This window comes from Oncorhynchus mykiss, chromosome 19, assembly GCF_057628025.1.
Source record: "Oncorhynchus mykiss isolate SJ-2025 chromosome 19, ASM5762802v1, whole genome shotgun sequence".
Taxonomy (NCBI): domain Eukaryota; kingdom Metazoa; phylum Chordata; class Actinopteri; order Salmoniformes; family Salmonidae; genus Oncorhynchus; species Oncorhynchus mykiss.
Window position 1 is genome coordinate 36,780,815 of NC_143040.1, and position 23,220 is coordinate 36,804,034.

At 40.9% G+C, this 23,220-nt stretch overlaps 1 protein-coding gene across 1 annotated transcript; it reads right to left on the reverse strand.

The window, feature by feature from the left end:
• On the reverse strand, window positions 1–23,134 carry LOC110497612 (trifunctional enzyme subunit alpha, mitochondrial). Its single transcript, XM_036954581.2, has 20 exons — window positions 22,721–23,134; window positions 21,580–21,621; window positions 21,398–21,468; window positions 21,175–21,308; window positions 14,532–14,670; window positions 12,950–13,069; window positions 12,534–12,636; window positions 12,253–12,375; window positions 10,621–10,739; window positions 10,383–10,439; window positions 10,151–10,260; window positions 8,323–8,457; window positions 7,237–7,408; window positions 7,016–7,102; window positions 6,374–6,514; window positions 4,608–4,676; window positions 2,405–2,600; window positions 2,025–2,139; window positions 1,711–1,856; window positions 1–1,043 (listed from the first exon to the last, which is right to left on the reverse strand). Exons 1-20 carry the CDS (start codon window positions 22,785–22,787, stop codon window positions 898–900), a joined length of 2,292 nt encoding a protein of 763 aa, XP_036810476.1. The 5' UTR covers window positions 22,788–23,134; the 3' UTR covers window positions 1–897.
• Window positions 23,135–23,220: the final 86 nt, after the last annotated feature.

Sequence of the window (23,220 nt, forward strand, 5' to 3'; positions counted from 1 at the left end):
TTTGACTTCAGCATGATTATTTATTAATTTACTGACTCTAAATATTCATACAATCACTGCCCAAACCATGGAATAAAGACCTTGATAAATGTATATAAAAAAAATACATAGAAAAATGTTTACCTCATTAGTAGATGACAATCAATAAAACATGAATGAACAAGCCAAGAAGTGTAGGACAAGACCAGTCACTTATGAAGGCTGAAATGGCACCAGGGCCCCATAGGGCTCTGATCAAAAGTTGTGCACTACATTGGGAATATGGTGCCATTTGGGATGTAGCCATGAATTTCATTTGCATTGTGAGAAGATTAAGATTCCCCTTGGGTCTACTCCTGCCTCAGATGGATATTACAGTAGAATATTATCCAAAAGGAAACCGTGAAAAATGTTCAGAAAATACAAAAAAAACAACCAAACCATAAAAAATAGATTCCTGTTAGTCATGAATTCTGAAATCACTGACTACAACTTGAAAACATTTATTTTGTTTAGTGATTTGTAAAAACAGGCCACTTTCATGATTTCTCTTCTGCAACCCAAACTTTTAACTTAAAGGGATAGTTCAGAATTTTGGCAATGAAGCCCTTTATCAATGTCCCCAAAGTCCGATGAACTCGTGGATAGAATTTGTACGTTTTTGCGTCCAAAATGAGGGAAGTTAGAGGTAGAAATGCGAGCCAATGCTAACTAGCGTTAGCTTACATTCAGTCTTTGCTCGAAAATAGTTTGGTTTTCACGAGTTAATCTGACTCTGGGGAAGGAGATAAAGGGTTTCATTGCCGAACCATCTCTTTAAACTCAGGGCTTATTTCTTTAACAGACAAATATACGGCCTAGGCCCATTCTAACGGCAGCCTGCTATTATGTGGTAGTGATACATGGTGATGAGGAAAGTCACTTGTGGAATCTCTTGCTGGAGTCCTTGGCGTGATCCAGCAGTAGCTGACAGGGGGTAAAGTGGTTACCGTAAACCTCCTCATACCTCTTCATCTTCTCTACTAGCTTGTTGGCACCAAAGGTATCCACAAACCGGAAAGGACCTGAACAGAGAAGGTTTAAAGAGAAGGTTGATACATGGTTAGTAGGATTCCTTTTAAAAGCGTCATCCCATGATGAAACCATTTTATAATAATATAGGCATATCTGATAGCTCAGTCTGAAATACTTAAATTGGACAGTGAAATTAGTTTAGTCAAGTACGGCTCCACAAACCGGAAAATAACTAAACAGGGAAGGTCAAAGAGAAGGTACAATAACACTCCTAATTGTAGCACAACAAAAGGCTATCTGCCTACTGTTAAACCTGAAAAGAGTTCAACACCACATACAACACTAAACTGGTTGATGCTCATGTCATGTGATCACCCTGTGTGTGTGTGGCTCAGCTGGTAAAAGCATGGTGCTAGATAATGTGTTCAATTCCAACAGGGATTAGATACACATACTAAACATGTACACACTCACTGTACTATAAGTGGTATATAGCATAGTATAAAGCAGGAATATTCAAATCTAGACCTCGAGTCCAGTTCCACTGCTGATTTTCATTCTTGTCCTTTTAGTCAGGGACTGATTTAGACCTGGGACACTAATTTGGGGGCAGTTAATTATCAGAATTAATTATATAGAACAGAAAACCAGCAGTACTCTGTCCGGACCGCCAGGCTCATAACATATGAATACCCCTGGTATGGAGTGAACACCCACCTCCAAGGCAAGGGGGGAATCCCAGACCAAACACAGCTCCTATGTCTCCCTCCACAGGGCCGTTCAGGATCCCCTCCTGCAGACACATAACTGCTTCGTTGACGAACCGAGAGACCAGACGGTACTGGACATCAGAGTCTGAAGACCTGGAGAGAGAAGATACAGACAGGGTTAAGTGGTGGTGTGTATGATCCTATATGGCTCCGTTGGTAACAGCAAATGCAAAAGCTAAAAATAAAAAAAAATGTTTTTCATGCATTCAATGTACTTTAACGTGCTTTAGAGGAGACATTTCCCCAGTGGTTACTACTCACACTAACGGATTTGGTGTCAGTTTATATTTCTCCAAGACGTCTTCAATATCGGGGTTGACGTCTTTGCTTTTGAGTCCTGGCGTATAGACGTAGCAGCCCTTCCCTGATTTGCGGCCTGTTGATTAAATTAATTGGGTATGAGATATACCAATGATGATGACCATGCATTTCCCATTATATCATTTGCCACTCTACATTTTTCTTCAATTCCACACGTCCTCGCTCTCCTTGCCTCCTCAAACCTCAATGGACAACAATATTCAAAGTCCCTCCCCAACGCATCTTGAGAAAGAGGCAAGGTGAGAGGATGCAAAGAGTCGAGGAAATATTGATTAAGAAAAGAGTCTTCGTCTTGACGTCCTACAAACAAGATAATTTACCCTTGAATCCTTTCTCCACCATAGTCTTCAGCACCTCAACGTTTCCACCTCCGAACCTCGATCCGAATGCTTTGCCCAGGTCCTCAGCTACATGGGCAGCCACGTCAATGCCCACCTCGTCAGCCAGTGTAGCAGCGCCCACTGGGAACCCAAAGCCTGTGGTCAGGGCATCTAGCTTCTTGGGGTCAACTCCCTCCTGAAAACACACACAGCCCAACATACAGGTGTATCTTTTTTTATTGTTATTATTGGGACGCATGAAATACCCCCTCCAATTCAACATTGTATATGACAACAGAGTGTCCGTTTCCGAATACCCATACTTGCATCTTAAATAATAGGCTTTTTGAATATGAGGGGAATTTTTTTTTGTGTTTTCACATTGTGATATGAAGTATACTTTAAATGTCCTGATGTCATATTCATTTGGACTTTGACAACATGATCATCTGATATGGGGATGTGCTACCAAAATTAACCAATAACGTGAAACAACGCAATCGCGCTTTACAAATTCTCAGTATGCGAAAATTGAACGTTTTATAGTGTGTGAATAAATAAAATAATAAATTCAATGCACACTTCTACAATGCATTGGAAGAGGTGGGCTTCGAGTGATAGGGCCTAATTCTCTTCAAGTAGCTAAACAACCAAACTAGGCTACTTAAATTGGGAAGATGCCAAATAGAGAAGCTTCTGCGGTGGTGTTCAAACAGTAGTGGAAAAAGGACCCCATTTTCATACTTGAGTAAAAGTAAAGACACCTTCAAAGAAAATGTGTCAAGTGAAAGTAACCCAGCAAAATACTACTTGAGGAATTTGGTTTGAAATATACTTAAGTATTAAAAGGTAAAAATCATTAAACATTTCTTATATTAAGCAAACCAGACTCGATTTTCTTGTTTTTTTTAAATGTATTTACAGATAGCCAGGGGCAGTTCAACACACTCAGACATCATTTACAAACAAAGCATTTGTGTTTAATGAGTCTGCCAGATCAGAGGCAGTAGGGATGAACAGGGATGTTCTCGATATGTGCGTGAATTAGTCAATTTTCCTGTCCGGCTAAACATTCAAAATGTAACAAGTACTTTTGGGTGTCAGGAGAAAATGTGAGGAGTAAAAAATACATTATTTTCTTTAGGAATGTAGTGAAGTAAAAGTAGTCAAAAATATAAATAGTAGTGGCCTCCCGGGTGGTGCAGTGGTCTAAGGCACTGCATCACAGTGCTAGCTGTGCCACCAGAGACTCTGGGTTCAAGCCCAGGCTCTGTCACAGCTGGCCACGACCGGGAGGTCTATGGGGCGACGCACAATTGGCCTAGCGTCGTCCGAGTTAGGGAGGGTTTGGCCAGTAGGGATATCCTTGTCTCATTGCGCACTAGCGACTCCAGTGGCGGGCCGGGCGCAGTGCACGCTAACCAAGTCGCCATGGTGCATGGTGTTTCCTCCGACACATTGGTCCTTCGTCTCTCCCGAGCCACGGGAGTGGCGTTGAGACAACTACTAATAATTGGATACCACGAAAAAGGGTAAAATAAATATATATAAATAGGTATATTTATTTTTAAAAAACGACTTAACATATTTTTACTTAAGTACTGAAGAGCTGGCTTTGAAAACAGTCTTTTTTTTTGACCAAAGTGGATTTCTGTTTTCTCATTGAAAAGTGTTTTCTGTTGGCCTTCCTCAGAGCTTTTAAAGTAATTACTAAACCATCTTTTGATTTCTGAATGTGTCGGTACCGGGGACTCGGTATGTGGGTACGTTATTGATGTCATGTTAATCAGGCCTTTTGATTTCAACATATGGATTTATCTAGTTTTGTAAGCTAGGCTAACCATTTAATTATAGGGCGCATGTGATAGTCTATAACCAGCCTGAGAAGGTGTATAACCATTGCTATTCTATTCAGAGTTTGGAGAAATTAATCGAATTGCAAATTAGCTGTTATCAGGCTGGTTAATACGATGCAGGTCTGTTCAATTTGGAGAAAAAAAAAAATCGACCTGCACTCGGCCCCGCCCCACTTACTAAGCCAGTCAGGAGCCGCTACTGCGTTTTGGCCATCGCATACTGCATACTTTCTACTAAACGGTACATGCTAAATAGTATGCGACGATGAATACATAGTATGCAGATGAAGTATGTTGTACGCTAGTATGGGCATTCGGACATGTCCAGTGTGTGTAATAACACTAACCTGTAGTAATCTCACTGCCTCAGCTAACATAGGAGCAAGACACCTGGTGGTGTAGAACCCAGGTCCATCCTGCAAACAACAACACAAATGATTATGGGCCCATGAAAAGCACACACATATGTATTCAGTGGGGCAAAAAAGTTTTCCACTTAAAAACATGAGAGAGGCCTGTAATTTTCATCATAGGTACACTTAAACTATGACAGATGACAAAATGAGAAGAAAAAAAATCCAGAAAATCACATTGTAGGATTTTTAATGAATTTATTTGCAAATTATGGTGGAAAATAAGTATTTGGTCAATAACAAAAGTTTCTCAATACTTTGTTATATACCCTTTGTTGGCAATGACAGAGATCAAATGTTTTATGTAAGTCTTCACAAGGTTCACACACTGTTGCTGGTATTTTGGCCCATTCCTCCATGCAGATCTCCTCTAGAGCAGTGATGTTTTGGGGCTGTTGCTGGGCAACACGGACTTTCAACTCCCTCCAAAGATTTTCTATGGGGTTGAGATCTGGAGACTGGCTAGGCCACTCCAGGACCTTGAAATGCTTCTTACGAAGCCACTCCTTCGTAGCCCGGGCGGTGTGTTTGGGATCCTTGTCATGCTGAAAGACCCAGCCACGTTTCATCTTCAATGCCCTTGCTGATGGAAGGAGGTTTTCACTCAAAATCTCACGATACATGGCCACATTCATTCTTTCCATTACACGGATCAGTCGTCCTGGTCCCTTTGCAGAAAAACAGCCCCAAAGCATGGTGTTTCCACCCCCATGCTTCACAGTAGATATATTTTGGTTTCCTCTGACCATATGACATTCTCCCAATCTTCTTCTGGATCATCCAAATGCTCTCTAGCAAACTTCAGACGGGCCTGGACATGCACTGGCTTAAGCAGGGGGACACGTCTGGCACTGCAGGATTTGAGTCCCTGGCGGCGTAGTGTGTTACTGATGGTAGGCTTTGTTACTTTGGTCCCAGCTCTCTGCAGGTCATTCACTAGGTCCCCCCGTGTGGTTCTGGGATTTTTGCTCACCGTTCTTGTGATCATTTTGACCCCACGGGGTGAGATCTTGCGTGGAGCCCCAGATCGAGGGAGATTATCAGTGGTCTTGTATGTCTTCCATTTCCTAATAATTGCTCCGACAGTTGATTTCTTCAAACCAAGCTGCTTACCTATTGCAGATTCAGTCTTCCCAGCCTGGTGCAGGTCTACAATTTTGTTTCTGGTGTCCTTTGACAACTCTTTGGTCTTGGCCATAGTGGAGTTTGGAGTGTGACTGTTTGAGGTTGTGGACAGGTGTCTTTTATAATGATAACAAGTTCAAACAGGTGCCATTAATACAGGTACTGAGTGGAGGACAGAGGAGCCTCTTAGAGAAGAAGTTACAGGTCTGTGAGAACCAGAAATCTTGCTTGTTTGTAGGTGACCAAATACTTATTTTCCACCATAATTTGCAAATAAATTCATAAAAAATCCTACAATGTGATTTTCTGGATTTCTTTTCTTCTCATTTGTCTGTCATAGTTGAAGTGTACCTATGATGAAAATTACAGGCCTCTCATCTTTTTAAGTGTGAGAACTTGCACAATTGGTGGCTGACTAAATACTTTTTTGCCCCACTGCATGCATGCATGCATGCATATATATATATATATATATATATATATATATATAAAAAATCCATGTATCAGCATCATTATGCTTATCAACATGCTTAGGGAGAATACAGGAAGTAAGCAATGAGCAGAACCTCACTCACCCCGACAACGATGATAACTTTGCCCTGCTTCAGGCCTACAGCTACAGCAGAGGCAGTGGTGTCTTTAGAGGTCTTATCTGTAGTGATGATCTCCAACAGCTGCATCTTGTCCACTGGAGAGAAGTAGTGCATGCCAATCACCTACACGATAGAAAATACAATACAACTTTATTTACATGTATCCATTTATACAAAGAACCAACTCGTGCTTTTAAACAATCTAGAAACCTAATACTCCACAAATGACTTTGTAATTTCGATGACGGGTATTCGTATCAACATTTGAGCTTTTATAATAAACAAAATGTCTTTACAGTGTTACATATTAGTTTCTAGGGCAGTATCTCAATCAATTTTCATGTGCTACCAATGAAAAGGTTAATTTAAAACCTTGCCTACAATACAGAAACAGGAGACAAGCTCCTGTCCCTATTGGCGGTACTGATTCAGACAAGGCTTACTCGTCCAAAGCTTGCTTACTTACTTATACAGAGACGGCAACAACTTTTTTTTTGTTCTCACAGTACCCAGCCCCAACCACACAACACATGTAGAGAGGTTATTGTAGACAACGGGATCCATAAGGGACAGCCTTTTGTTAAACAGGAATGTTAACCCCATTGAACTCTTAAGTAAACATACCTTTTCTGGCCTAATGCTAGCAGCAGCGATATCTTTGATGGGGAGAGCAGACGTGTTGGTAGCAAATATACAGTGAGGGGGGATCACCTGAGATCAAACAAAAGTTAATTTAGAACAAACATCTTGTCCAATAAGAAATGCTTATTCGTGTTGTGAGAAAACGCTTTCTGTTCCGTGCCCTAATGAACACAGCGCTGATTTTAACATTCAGTGCTACTCACAGCTTCCACCTCCTTGATGACTCTGTGTTTGATGTTGAGGTCCTCAAACACAGCTTCTATGACCATGTCAGCCTTCTCAAAGCCGCTGTAGTCCAACTGGCCAGTTAAGCTGGCCAATGTGAAGTCCCTCTCAAATGACGTGATGGTTTTCTTTTTGGTTTTGTCATTGAGGCTGGTGAGGAAAGTGAGGGCAGGTTTATTCTCGGGACCTAGAACCAAATCTCGTGTGCGTCAGTTACTCGATTTACATTTTATGTTAACAGTCTGTCAAGAGTGATTAGGGCAGGTTCAACAACATTCATTTAGTCCCTTCAACAACTACAACTATGCTTTAAAGGGATAGGGAACCGGGTGACAGGTAGCCTACCATTTAAGTGCTTTGGGACAGTAGTTTTTCACTAGCTGAAAAATCTGTTGATGTGCCCAGGAAGGCTAATTGCTCATGTAAATGTAATAGTTCACCCAAATGACACATTGGTTTCCTTACCCTCTAAGCAGTCTATGGACAAGGTATGACAGCATTTCATGCTTTAGTTTAGTTTCCCTGGCACTGTATCCACATGCTAACCATTTAGCATTTGTGGCACAAATCCCATTCAAGTCATGTGAAGGATACTAGCATTTTTCACATGTCCAAATCATCCAAAAGTATCTAAAATTGATTGTGAAGCTCAAGGTCAAATAATTTCAATATTATAAGTGAAAAATGCAAACATATGCCACAATTACTAAAACGTAAGCATGTGGAAACAGTGCCAGGGAAACTATACCAAAGCATGGATTGCTGTCATACCTTGTCCATAGACTGCTTACAGAGTAACGAAACCGTGATGTAATTTTGGTGAACTATGGCCGGTTCCCCAGACACAGATTAAGCCTAGTCCTGTGCAAAAAAAAAATAGAGAATCTCCAATAAAAATGCTTCTTAGTCCAAGACCAGACTTAATCTGTAGGAAACCATTTCTATGAGTTTTAACTGCAACCATCCTGTCTGTGACCCCATATGCCAGACAACCAGGACATTGTGTAGCCGATGTAGAATCGATAGCTAGTTTGCAGTGACCTATCGCTCTCTGGTAAACCCACCCTTTGTAGACCTGCTGCTGGCCCCTGCTCAGGCCCTCCACGGTGGTGTCTTTCAGGACAGTGTGAATGCCCTTGTCCACAGTCACCTGGGCAATGCCTGCACCCATCAGACCTGCTCCCAAGATGGCCAGGTTCCTGGTGGATCAGGGATGAAGAAACACATGGTTAGAATACAATAGATTGAAATGATTGTCCAGCAAGGACGATTTTTGAAATTACTATATTTCCAGTTACCATGTTAACTCTTTACTAGGGCTGACCCCAATTAGTCGACTGTTCAGTCATTAGGCTATTGGTTGAACAAGAGTTATTTATTTAGTATACACTACCGTTCAAAAGTTTGGGGTCACTTAGAAATGTCCTTGTTTTTGAAAGAAAATAAAAAAATGTGTCCATTAAAATAACATAAATTTAATCAGAAATAGTGTAGACATGGTTAATGTTGTAAATTACTTCTGTTGCTGGAAATGGCATATTTTTTATTGAATATCTACATAGGTGTACAGTGGCCCACTATCAGCAACCATCACTCCTGTGTTCTAATGGCACATTGTGTTAGCTAATCGAAGTTCATCATTTTAAAAGGCTAATTGATCATTAGAAAACCCTTTTGCAATTATGTTAGCACAGCTGGAAACTCTTGTTCTGATTAAAGAAGCAATAAAACTGGCCATCTTTAGACTAGTTGAGTATCTGGAGCATCAGCATTTGTGGGTTCGATTACAGGATCAAAATGGCCAGAAACAAAGAACGTTCTTCTCAAACTCGTCAGTCTATTCTTGTTCTTAGAAATGAAGGCTATTTCATGCGAGAAATTGCCAAGAAACTGAAGATCTCGTACAACACTGTGTATTAATCACTTCACAGAACAGCGCAAACTGTCCCTAACCAGAATAGAAAGAGGAGTGGGAGGCCCAGGTGCACAACTGAGGAAGAGGACAAGTACATTAGTGTCTAGTTTGAGAAACAGACGCCTCACAAGTCCTCAACTGGCAGATTCATTAAATAGTACCCGCAAAACACCAGTCTCAACATCAACATTGAAGAGGCGACTCCGGGATGCTGGCCTTCTAGGCAGCATTGCAAAGAAAAAGTCATATCTCAGACTGGCCAATAAGTAGAAAAGATTAAGATGGGCAAAAGAACAGACACACTGGACAGAGTGGCCAGCACAGTCACCGGATCTCAACCCTATAGAGCTGTTGTGGAAGCAGCTTGACCGTATGGTACGTAAGAAGTGCCCATCAAGCCAATCCAACTTCTGGGAGGTGCTTCAGGAAGCATGGGGTGAAATCTCTTCAGATTACCTCAACAAATTGACAACTAGAATGCCAAAGGTCTGCAAGGCTGTAATTGCGGCAAATGGAGGATTCTTTGACGAAAGCGAAGTTTGAAGGACAGAATTATTTCAAATATAGTCTTGACTATATTTCCTATTCATTTTGCAACTCATTTCATGCATGTTTTCATGGAAAACACTGACATTTCTAAGTGACCCCAAACTTTTGAACGGTGGTAGTAATATATATATATTTTAGTACCAATAATTTTCCAATCATCTCCAAACCATTGCTACCATGGTTATGCATTCCATATTTCTTCTGTAAGGAAAACTTCTATTTCGCCCTATCCATATAGGCTAATTCCCACAAGTGTAAGGGGTTAAAGGTTAATGGCATGACCTATCAGCATAAATGTTTTGAGCTCCAGAGATCTCAGAGCTGCGTCTGATCAGTATTCTAATATTTGTAATACAATTTGCATTTCTCACTAATTAAAACCAAAATATAGCCATTTAACTAGTTTTGGGTCAAAGGTCATCACTTACTTCACAGGTCTCTCAGGGACTCCAAAGCGGTTCTTCTTGCATGCCACCTGGCCGTGGTAAAGGCCAATCAGCGCATTTGATTCAGAGGTCATTGCCAGTTTGCCAAAGTTCTGTAACAAAATAATAATTGTAAAATGTTTCATACAAAACCATTCAACTTATTTATAAGCACATTATGCATTTTTACAGTATTCATAATCAATCTAATCTAATTCAATGTATATTCTCTCACCTGTGCTTCCGCCAAATAGCCAGAATCTGGGCCCTGCTCCAAGCCAGCCTTCACACTCTGACGGGGGAGAAAGGGGAATGAGAAGTCCTAAGTGTCTTTTGAGAAAACCAAGGTGTGAGTGAACCCATTCTGGAGCTCTGCATCTACTTTCAAAAACAGCTGCCACTTCATATCATTATCTCACTAAAATCATCCTCATCATTATTGAATGATTAAGTAAATGACAAATTCCTCCTACCTCAATGATTTTCAAGGGAGCAGGATACAGTCCCTTGCTCATCTTCATGACTTTGGCTGTGACAGTTTTGTAGATCTGTTGCCGCACAAACTCAATGCCCATTACATAGTCTTGGACTTCTGCAGAGGAAGGAGTGAAAAGAAAACAAGGTTGTATACATACATAAAAACAAGAATGATTCTGATGGTAACATATGGCAAGGTTGGAAAACAACAACCATGAGAGGCCTACATTTAAAAAGCCTGCCTTTGTTTTATGTAGATTATATACAGAGGTGTGGTCAAATTCCCCATTTCTTCTAAATTAAGTTGAAAAACTTATTGGATTTCCAACATTGCAGGACAAATTGTATTTTTGTCAACTTAAAAAGGAGCACTATGCAGAAATTGCTCCGCCATTTGCTAAAATTAGAATAATTTGCCTAACTTCAGTTTGTAACAAAACAAGCAAATATAATGTAGAGAATCATTGTACCATCCTAAACCACTGTGAAATATATTTTCCATTACCAAAAATATTGTATTTTCAGATGTTTGAAGCTGGTGTACAAAACCAAAAGTAAAAGATTCAAAAACTTAACTTAAGAACGGGAAGCATAGAAATAGTGCACATAGAAGAGATAAACTCTTCTTAAAACAGATCTAAAACTCACATTTCTATTTGAATTTGGTCCGGTTGCCCAAAACGGCACATATTGCAGCTTTTAGTTTACAATTTTTATTTAGAAAATAAAAACAATTGGCATGAACAAAATTGTTGGCATCCCAGAGCTAGCACTTCTATAGCCTTTGGCAAAGATAACCCCCGACAGGTGCTTCTCACATCCATTATTGAGTTTGCTCCACCCTTCTATTAGCAATTTGACCAATTAAACAAAATTAGAGCTCTTTGGTAATACAGATCAGCTCCGTGATTTAAAAAAAATAAAAATAAAAAAGCATTTGTCTGCAGTCATCTTGGCCAAAGGCTGATTAAACAAGTACTAGCTCCGGGGTGCCAATCATTTTGTCCTTGCCATGTCTTTATTTTCCAAATTAAAATTATAAACTTAACGCTGCAATGTGTAACTTTTTAAGGGATCAACCAAATTAACATAGAAATGCAAGTTACAGATCTGTAATTCTCATTGAAAGCATGTCTAAGAAACAGTAGATCTGTTCTGTGCGTGCCATTTCTATGCTTCCTGTTCATAAGTCAGTTTTTTGTGTCTTTACTTTTGGTTTTGTACACCAGCTTCAAACAGCTGAATATACAATATTTGTGGTTATTGAAAATATATTTCAGAGCGGTTTTGATGGTACAATGATTCTCTACACTTTGGTTGCTTGTTTTGTCATATACTGAAATTAGGCAAACTATTAGAGTTTTAGCAATAAGGAAATGGCAGAGCGATTTCTGCATATTGCACCTTTAAGTTAACAAAAACATTGGTTCTGCAATGTTGAAAATCCAGTAACAAGGTGTGGATTTTTTATTTCAATTTATTTTACAATAAATAGAGAATTATTTAAGAAGGGTGCCAATATATTTGGCCACAACTGTATAGTAAGTCATTCTTGGCATGAGCCTTTGTTTTTGGGCACTATACTAAGTGCCATGTATATCTACATTGTATTTGAGTCTAATACTTACTCTGCATCATGCCTTTCTCCTTGGTGAGAGAGATCTTCTTGTTGACGATTCCTTTGGCACACTGTATGGCAACCTCCTCCAGGTACTCAATGGTCCTCTCCTCTGGACTCTTCAATCCAGGTCCTGGAATATCAAAAAGGCATAAATTAGAAGCATTTAGACACCGGACCTGAAAGTACCTGACCCGTAAAAAAATAAAAATAATAATCTCAATGAACATTTCATCGATAAACATTTATTTACTATAATATTGATTAAAATTAGTTGAGAGATTACTATACCTAGTGGGTCCACTAGCTGGTGGACCAGACCCATCTTCTTGGCTTTGTCTGCCCTGATGTTTCTTCCCGTCAGCATCATGTCAAAGGCACCGGGAATACCCACCTGAAGACAACATATTGATATTTATGACAACATTCCATTAAAACATTTTTTTTTTAAAAAACATATATTTTTTAAATCTGCTGACCACAAATGAAGAAAATCAAACACTGCTACAACAGGCAAAATCAGTGCTGCAAAGCTGATCAACTTAAGAATACTGAAGCCCTCTGCAGTTGTCAGTGTGCGTACTGTAGTAACTATGATTTGCTGTTGCATTGCACTAAAATCACTCTGAAATACTATTGTAGATCAAAGTTATTGTGCTATTCAGGTACAGTTTATGGATTTATAAAGTATTTCCCCAGATACTGACCATTTTAGGGAGTCTCTGTGTTCCACCAGCTCCAGGTAGAAGACCAAGCATCACCTCAGGAGTACCAAGGACAGTCTTTTTGCTCTTAGTAGCAACTCTATACTGACAGGCGATGGCAAACTAAACACACAACACATTAAACATTGCATTTAGAAAATAACATAACTTGGGGGAAAAGGAACTAAACTCAAATTGGTCTTATTAATTGAGAAAAATGTAATTTGTTTTGATACGTAATACTGGAATAATATGATGTACCTTAGGACTTAATGTCTGTATTGACCTTTGTCCCATCTATGTACATTTTGTATTCCTGATGCTCACGGTGATAAATCAATTTCCTTCCTGCCGGAATTGGATCTGGCGCCTCTCAGTTTGACTGTTTCCGTCCGGAACCCATTTCCCAGGATCCAGTACCTCTCGTGGCATGGTTATTATTATTTTTGTTTGTTTGCAATGTAAAAATTCAAATAAAAGCAATCACAGGTAATTCAAGAAGACTTCTCTGTAGTTCCCATGCCCCGTAAAAAAAAATGTAATGTGAAAAAGTGCCCGATATTGTAAGAATTGATTTGGGTTGGCCGGACCGGGTTTATGGTTTGCACAACATTGTAGCCAACTCGTGGCTCTTGCTGAGGTGAAAATAAGAAATGTGTTCTTAACTGACTTGCCTAGTTAAATAAAGGTTAAATAAAATAAAGGTGAGAGCGACAAGTCTTTCTAGGATCTTTCTCCCAGCTCTGATTAGACATGAGCCTGCAACTCCTCTCCACTTTATTTTTTCCTTATTAGAATCATAGCCGTGGGAAGGGTGCTGCAGCACCACTGATAAATTGAAATACATTTGCCAAAGATATAGAATCACTGCTGTCTGTTCAGAAAGAAATGTAATAATTCAGAATACTACACCAGGAGTAGGCCTATAATTTAGCCACGGAGAATTGAAAAAAAGAAAAGAAAAAAAGGTAATAATTGTATTAAATAGTCCAGCTGTGGATTGTGTGTAGCTCAGTCACAAGGCATGACTACAGTCGTGAACGTGCGGCAAATCTGTCAGTGAACATCATGTAGGGGAAACAGGCCAATATTTCAAATAGAATCGCGGGGGGGGACAGGTTAAAAAAACCAATGGATCCTGCTGAAAAGAGAAGACTTATCTGTCTGTAGGCTACTAAGTCATCAACTTCCAAATTGTAAAACAATGCTGATCATTCAAAGTAAAAGAGAGATAAGCTTTTGGCACAAGCGCATCAGCCAATCGCCAGTGAGTGAGCTGCACATCATTGGGTGAGTCATTGAAACTGGAAAGTTTTTTTTAGGACTATAATTTCCTCTTTATATTGTACAACATGTGTCACCATACACCTAGGCCTACACTATTGATGAATTCAAGACAAGGTCGTTTTTTTATTGATCTCAGATTGTCAGTGTCAAAGTAGCCTGTCATTCACGTGTTCCCGGTACCTCAGAGCCCCCCAGGTCACCACCCTCTTGGACTCACTTTTGGTTCCGTTATCTCCCCATTTCCAAATTAAGCACTGCTACTACAACAAAATAGTGTAATGGTAGCCACTTTGTTCACCTCTAAGCCTCCTCCTAAGCAGGGGCCATTGATGGCTGCAACAATAGGTTTGGGAGACTTTTCAATCCTCGCAAACATCTTCTGTCCCTCCTGAGAAAGCTTTGTGACCTCTTCTGAGGTGTTACAGGCCTGGATCATGCTGCAAAGGAGAGAAGAGAGAGTGTGTGTGGGGATAAGAGTTAGGGTTGAAAAGCTACCGTTAACTTAGAAAAGTTAGCAGAATCTTCTGTAATTTTGGTCATCTATAGTAACTTGGGTAATAGTGCTATTAATTACATAAATAAATCTCATAGCGCAGTAAGCCATTTAAAAACAACAATCATGAGTAGATAGACGGTCAAGAGACTTGATTAAGTTCATGGCTTGATTGATGTCAGCGGAGGGAGGAGGTCAAAGGGGAGAGCTGGGAGCAGGCAGGCAGCACCATCCATGCAGTCTGTGGCTTCGTAGTAGAATTATTAAGTTAGAATTCCGTACTAGCAACTGGACTCGTAGCTAGCTACTCTTCACTACTGCCATAATGCAGCACACACTTGGGTGATGCTACAGCAGTCAAGAGACGCCAGAAAGACACCACACTTCAATAGTAACTCAGGAGTAGCCGTATAACATAGTCCACCATAGAGTCATGGCCATCTATCATATATACAGTGCCTTGCGAAAGTATTCGGCCCCCTTGAACTTTGCGACCTTTTGCCACATTTCAGGCTTCAAACATAAAGATATAAAACTGTATTTTTTTTGTGAAGAATCAACAACAAGTGGGACACAATCATGAAGTGGAACGACATTTATTGGATATTTCAAACTTTTTTAACAAATCAAAAACTGAAAAATTGGGCGTGCAAAATTATTCAGCCCCCTTAAGTTAATACTTTGTAGTGCCACCTTTTGCTGCGATTACAGCTGTAAGTCGCTTGGGGTATGTCTCTATCAGTTTTGCACATCGAGAGACTGACAATTTTTCCCATTCCTCCTTGCAAAACAGCTCGAGCTCAGTGAGGTTGGATGGAGAGCATTTGTGAACAGCAGTTTTCAGTTCTTTCCACAGATTCTTGATTGGATTCAGGTCTGGACTTTGACTTGGCCATTCTAACACCTGGATATGTTTATTTTTGAACCATTCCATTGTAGATTTTGCTTTATGTTTTGGATCATTGTCTTGTTGGAAGACAAATCTCCGTCCCAGTCTCAGGTCTTTTGCAGACTCCATCAGGTTTTCTTCCAGAATGGTCCTGTATTTGGCTCCATCCATCTTCCCATCAATTTTAACCATCTTCCCTGTCCCTACTGAAGAAAAGCAGGCCCAAACCATGATGCTGCCACCACCATGTTTGACAGTGGGGATGGTGTGTTCAGCTGTGTTGCTTTTACGCCAAACATAACATTTTCAATTGTTGCCAAAAAGTTCAATTTTGGTTTCATCTGACCAGAGCACCTTCTTCCACATGTTTGGTGTGTCTCCCAGGTGGCTTGTGGCAAACTTTAAACAACACTTTTTATGGATATCTTTAAGAAATGGCTTTCTTCTTGCCACTCTTCCATAAAGGCCAGATTTGTGCAATATACGACTGATTGTTGTCCTATGGACAGAGTCTCCCACCTCAGCTGTAGATCTCTGCAGTTCATCCAGAGTGATCATGGGCCTCTTGGCTGCATCTCTGATCAGTCTTCTCCTTGTATGAGCTGAAAGTTTAGAGGGACGGCCAGGTCTTGGTAGATTTGCAGTGGTCTGATACTCCTTCCATTTCAATATTATCGCTTGCACAGTGCTCCTTGGGATGTTTAAAGCTTGGGAAATCTTTTTGTATCCAAATCCGGCTTTAAACTTCTTCACAACAGTATCTCGGACCTGCCTGGTGTGTTCCTTGTTCTTCATGATGCTCTCTGCGCTTTTAACGGACCTCTGAGACTATCACAGTGCAGGTGCAGGTGCATTTATACGGAGACTTGATTACACACAGGTGGATTGTATTTATCATCATTAGTCATTTAGGTCAACATTGGATCATTCAGAGATCCTCACTGAACTTCTGGAGAGAGTTTGCTGCACTGAAAGTAAAGGGGCTGAATAATTTTGCACGCCCAATTTTTCAGTTTTTGATTTGTTAAAAAAGTTTGAAATATCCAATAAATGTCGTTCCACTTCATGATTGTGTCCCACTTGTTGTTGATTCTTCACAAAAAAATACAGTTTTATATCTTTATGTTTGAAGCCTGAAATGTGGCAAAAGGTCGCAAAGTTCAAGGGGGCCGAATACTTTCGCAAGGCGCTGTATATATACACACACATATACACACACAAATACACTGCTCAAAAAAATAAAGGGAACGCTTAAACAACACAATGTAACTCCAAGTCAATCACACTTCTGTGAAATCAAACTGTCCACTTAGGAGGCAACACTGATTGACAATAAATGTCACATGCTGTTGTGCAAATGGAATAGACAACAAGTGGAAATTATAGGCAATTAGCAAGACACCCCCAATAAAGGAGTGGTTCTGCAGGTGGTAACCACAGACTACTTCTCAGTTCCTATGCTTCCTGGCTGATGTTTTGGTCACTTTTGAATGCTGGCGGTGCTTTCACTCTAGTGGTAGAGTCTACAACCCACACAAGTGGCTCAGGTAGTGCAGCTCATCAATGCGAGCTGTGGAAAGAAGGCTTGCTATGTCCGTCAGCGTAATGTCCAGAGCATGGAGGCGCTACCAGGAGACAGGCCAGTACATCAGGACACGTGGAGGAGGCCGTAGGAGGGCAACAACCCAGCAGCAGGACCACTTCCTGCGCCTTTGTGCAAGGAGGAGCAGGAGGAGCACTGCCAGAGCCCTGCAAAATGACCTCCAGCAGGCCACAAATGTGCATGTGTCTGCTCAAACGGTCAGAAACAGACTCCATGAGGGTGGTATGAGGGCCCGACGTCCACAGGTGGGGGTTGTGCTTACAGCCGTGCAGGACGTTTGGCATTTACCAGAGAACAAGCTTGGCAAATTCTCCACTGGCGCCCTCTGCTCTTCACAGATGAAAGCAGGTTCACACTGAGCCCGTGACAGACGTGAGAGTCTGGAGACGCCGTGGAGAACGTTCTGCTGCCTGCAACATCCTCCAGCATGACCGGTTTGGTGGTGGGTCAGTCATGGTGTGGGGTGGCATTTCTTTGGGGGGCCGCACAGCACCCAATGTGCTCGCCAGAGGTAGCCTGACTGCCATTAGGTACCGAGATGAGATCCTCAGACCCCTTGTGAGACCATATGCTGGTGCGGTTGGCCCTGGGTTCCTCCTAATGCAAGACAATGCTAGACCTCATGTGGCTGGAGTGTGTCAGCAGTTCCTGCAAGAAGAAGGCATTGATGCTATGGACTGGCCTGCCCGTTCCCCAGACCTGAATCCAATTGAGCACATCTGGGACATCATGTCTCGTCCTGCCACCAACGCCACGTTGCACCACAGACTGTCCAGGAGTTGGCAGATGCTTTAGTCCAGGTCTGGGAGGAGATCCCTCAGGAGACCATCCGCCACCTCATCAGGAGCATGCCCAGGCATTGTAGGGAGGTCATACAGGCACGTGGAGGCCACACACACTACTGAGCCTCATTTTGACTTGTTTTAAGGACATTACATCAAAGTTGGATCAGCCTGTAGTGTGGTTTTCCACTTTAATTTTGAGTGACTCCAAATCCAGACCTCCATGGGTTGATAAATTTGATTTCCATTGATAATTTGTGTGATTTTGTTGTCAGCACATTCAACTATGTAAAGAAAAAAGTAATTCATAAGAATATTTCATTCAGATCTAGGATGTGTTATTTTAGTGTTCCCTTTATTTTTTTGAACAGTGTATATACATACAGTACCAGTCAAGAGTTAGGACACACCTGCTCATTCAAGGATTTTTCTTTATTTTTTACTATTTTCTACATTGTAGAAAAATAAAGACATCAAAACTATGAAATAACATATGGAATCATGTAGTAACCAATAACAAAAAAAAGTGTTAAACAAATCAAATATATTTTAGATTCTTCAAAGTAGCCACCCTTTTCTTTGATGACAGCTTTGCACACTGTTAGCATTCTCTCAACCAGCTTCACCTGGAATGCTTTTCCAACAGTCTTGAAGGAGTTCCCACATCTGACGCAACACTCCATCACTCACCTTCTTGGTCAAATAGCCCTTACACAGCCTGGAGGTGTTTTTTGGGTCATTGTCCTGTTGAAAAACAATTGATAGGGCAAACCAGATGGGATGGCGCTTTGCTGTGGTAGTCATGCTGGTTAAGTGTGTGATTTATTTAGAATTCAAGGCAGACAATGTCACCAGCAAAGCACCCCCACACCATCAGACCTCCTCCTCCATGATTCACAGTGGAACCACTTATTTTATTTATCAGTTATTTTTCCAGGTAAGTTGACTGAGAACACGTTCTCATTTACAGCAAGGACCTGAGGAATAGTTACAGGGGAGAGGAGGGGGATGAATGAGCCAATTAAAAGTAGTAAACTGGGGATTATTACGTGACCGTGATGGTTTGAGGGCCAAATTGGGAATTTAGCCAGGACACCGGGGTTAACACCCCTACTCTTACGATAAGTGCCATGGGATCTTTAATGACCTCTGAGTCTGGACACCCGTTTAAAGTCCCATCCGAAAGACGGCACCCTACACTGGGCAGTGTCCCCAATCACTGCCCTGGGGCATTGTGATATTTTTTAGACCAGAGGAAAGAGTGCCTCCTACTGGCCCTCCAACACCACTTCCAGCAGCATCTGGTCTCCCATCCAGGGACTGACCAGGACCAACCCTGTTTGGCTTCAGAAGCAAGCAAGCAGTGGTATGCAGGGTGGTATGCTGCTGGCGGAGATCATATGCGGAGATCATCCATTCACCTACTCTGCGTCTCACATAGATACAGCGATTCGAACCAAATATTTCAGATTTGGACTCAACAGACCAAAGGACAGATTTCCACCGGTCTAATGTCCATTGCGCGTGTTTCTTGGCCCAAGCAAGTCTCTTCTTATTATTGGTGTCCTTCAGTAGGTTTCTTTGCAGCATTTTGACCATGAATGCCTGACCCACGCAGTCTACTCTGAACAGTTGATGTTGAGATGCATCTGTTACTCTGTAAAAGCATTTATTTGGGCTGCAATTTCTGAAGCTGGTCACTAACTTATCCTGTGCAGCAGAGGTAACTCTGGGTCTTCCTTTCCTGTGGCGGTCCTCATGGGAGCCGGTTTCATCATTGCGCTTGATGGTTTTTGCAACTGCACTTGAAGAAACGTATTGAAATTTACCGGATTGACTGACCTTCATGTCTTAAAGTAATGATGGACTGTCGTTTCTCTTTGCTTATTTGAGCTGTTCTTGCCATAATATGGACTTGGTCTTTTTCCAAATAGGGCTATCTTATGTACACCACCCCTACCTTGTCACAACGCAACAGATTGGCTCAAATGCATTAGGAAGGAAAATAAATTACACAAATTAACTTTTAACAAGGCACACCTGTTAATTGAAATGCATTCCAGCTGACTACCTCATGAAGCCGGCTGAGAGAATGCCAAGCGTGTGCAAAGCTGTCATCAAGGCAAAGGGTGGCTACTTTGAAGAAACTCAAATATAAAATATATACATTTTTTGGTTAGTACATGATTCCATGTGTTATTTCAGAGTTTTGATGTATTCACTATTACTCTACAACGTAGAAAATAGTAAAACTAAAAGGAAAAACCCTAGAATGAGTAGGTGTCCAAACCTTTGACTGGAACTAATATATACATACATACTATATTACACTGAGTGTACAAAATATTAAGAACAGATTGGGAAGTGAGGTGAAAGCTATGATCCCTTATTGATGTCACTTGTTAAATCCCCTTCAAATCAGTGTAGATGAAGGGGAGGAGACAGTTTAAAGGATTTACAAGCCTTGAGACATGGATTGTGTATGTGTGCCATTCAGAGGGTGAATGGACAATAAAAACTATTTAAGTGCCTTTGAACGGGGTATGGTAGTAGGTGCCAGGCTCACCAGTTTGTGTCAAGAACTGCAACGCTGCTGGGTTTTTCACACTCAACAGTTTCCCATGTGTATCAAGATGGGTCCACCACCCAAAGGACATCCAGACAACTTGACAACTGTGGGAAGCATTGGAGTCAACATGGGCCAGCATCCCTGTGGAATGCTTGACATCTTGTTGAGTCCATGCCCTGACAAATTGAGGCTGTTCTGAGGGGGGGGGGGGGGGGGGTGTACATGCAACTTACTATTAGGAAGGTGTTCTTAATTAGACACCTGTGATAATCTGAAGTACTCAAAAAGGCCAATAGATGTCATCTGATGAAAATAAAAAGGTATGCTAACCAAAATTCTTAGTTACCTGGAAAACTGACAGTTTCAAGTAATATACCCTTCCTTAGCAACCCTAATCACAACACTTAGAACCTAGTACCCAAGAACCTTGCATAGTGCTGAAATACTTTATGCTAGACTAAAATGCAACATTTTCAATATTGTGTAGGCCTAGGTATCAGAACATCAAACAAGAATGAGTTCAGCATTTTGAGTACACAGCATGTAGGCCTAAGTGTCACCAAAGCTAATATTTTCTATAATATAATGTGAAAGGTGTGACTGACTTGATGTCAGCTCCTGCAATGAAGCAACCAGGCTTGGAGGAGATGAGGACAGCACTCTGGACTGCATCGTTGGCCAAGACCTCATTAAATACTTCTATCATCTCATTCTGCATTTGGACCGACAGAGTGTTGACCTGCAGACACAAAAGACAGATTCAGATTTCAGTCTCATGCATGAATTGAAAAATGTAAAGGAAGATGCAATCATCTTTATGTAAATTACTTTGGAAGTTGGGTCATTCATCCGAATAACTGCCACATCCTCTTTGACTTCATAGTTGACATGGGTTCGGGCTGTGCAAATAGAGAGAATATCTCATAAAAATATATCAAATGAACAAACTCCATACTTTTATTAGGCTAATCAAATTAGTTAATATCCCACTAACCAGTCTTTCAACTTACCTGACATAGCAGGTGCAACTGAAAAGGTACGACATGAGATATCTAAAAATATAAAACAAGAAAAGGGTTACATTTAATTCAGCTAGTTACAAAAGATAACAAGAAAACATACAGCTATCTATCTTAGGTGATACATGTGTCTCTGTATGGGAAGTCAAATAAGGCAAAACTTTATTTATTCTCAGCCTGGGGGTGAGAACTCCCATTTAGTGTTGATGACAGACTCATGGTGGGAGGGACATTTTAAATTGTTACATTTTAGTCATAATATTATATCTGTTTGGGCTTGTGGTCAATTTGCTGTCTACAATTTATTTGTAATTTCTTCCTTGGAGGGCATAGGTCCACCCTCTTGGCAGCCAGGCCCACCCACTGGAGAGCCAGCCCCAGCCAATTAGAATTGTTTCTTTTTTTTCAGCTCATGAAACATGGGACCAACACTATACATGTTGCTTTAATATTATAAATACCATATATACACACATACATACACACACGTGTCAGTGTCTTGAGGTCAAACCATAGAGCAGGCAGGCAATCATCTACACTGAATATATATATATATATATATATATATTCAGTGTAGATGATGATGATTGCCTGCCTGCTCTATGGTTTGACCTCAAGACACTGACCTCTCACCTAGATTCCCTAGCTACCACTCCATCAGACACGTTGATATTTTGTTAAACAATGAATGGCAAATGGAAGCGTTTATTGTAAAGTGTAGATGTGTTTAGACAACAAAATTGGAGGAAAAGTTTGACTTGACGATGAGTGAGTGATCATAGTTAGCTAGCCAGCTAACGTTAGCTAGTGAACTTCATTCATGTGACGAAGCTATCTAGCAAAGTAATTTGCTCAGGCGGTGAAAGTTTACTCAATTGAACGTGTTAGCTTCATCTAAATTAATAACAAATAGGTATCTAAACCTAGAGGTGTATAGTAACGTTTTGTTGCTGGCACACTAAATTAATTAGCTAACGTTAACTAGCTGTCAGAAGTATACCAGTGGTAGCTAGCTAGCCAGCCAAGTTAGCTGCATCTCCAGTAGAGACGCGTCGGGTTTCCAAAACATGGCTAAACCGTTGAAAGACAGTTGACTTTGTAATTAATTCCACACATTTCAACACAATTTTACCTGAGAGGACGTTGTATCTCTTTGCTGTAATTCTGGAGAGTGCACCCAGGGATCGAACACCAGCCATCTTGGTAGGTCAAGAACACCGAAACAAACGGACTGCTGACAACCGGAAGACGCATACTAAAGTGGGACAAAAATCTGCTGTGCCCCCTTGCAGACAGGCGAGACATAAAAGTATTTATATTGTCAAAAATATTCATACCATTTTTACACGTATTGTTACATGTGCAAGAAAACATGAGCGGTTCTGACAAATGGGACGTTCATCAGCTTCACATAATGTCAGTTGTTTTGGTGAGAATGATAGGTCAGGATGCTCTCACTATTCTCACTGCCGTTTTTTTAATTTAGAGCGTCTCTCTCTCTCTCTCTCTCTCTCTCTCTCTCTCTTTAAAGCACGTTGGACCTACTGTATGCTTATAATAATGGCTCTTATAATAATGGCTCTTTTCTAATGGAGTGCTATGGAAGACAGTAGACGTGGGTGGATTTGTACA

What these genes read in the sequence shown, in the direction of transcription:
- LOC110497612 (XM_036954581.2), bottom strand. Translation starts at nt 22,787, where the DNA reads ATGGCTGGTGTTCGATCCCTGGGTGCACTCTCCAGAATTACAGCAAAG. An exon ending in GCTATTTGGCGGAAGCACAG is followed by an intron (nt 10,261 to 10,382) that starts GTGAGAGAATAT and finishes ATTTTGTTACAG; the next exon opens with AACTTTGGCAAACTGGCAAT. An exon ending in AGGCAGTGAGATTACTACAG is followed by an intron (nt 2,601 to 4,607) that starts GTTAGTGTTATT and finishes GTGTGTTTTCAG; the next exon opens with GAGGGAGTTGACCCCAAGAA.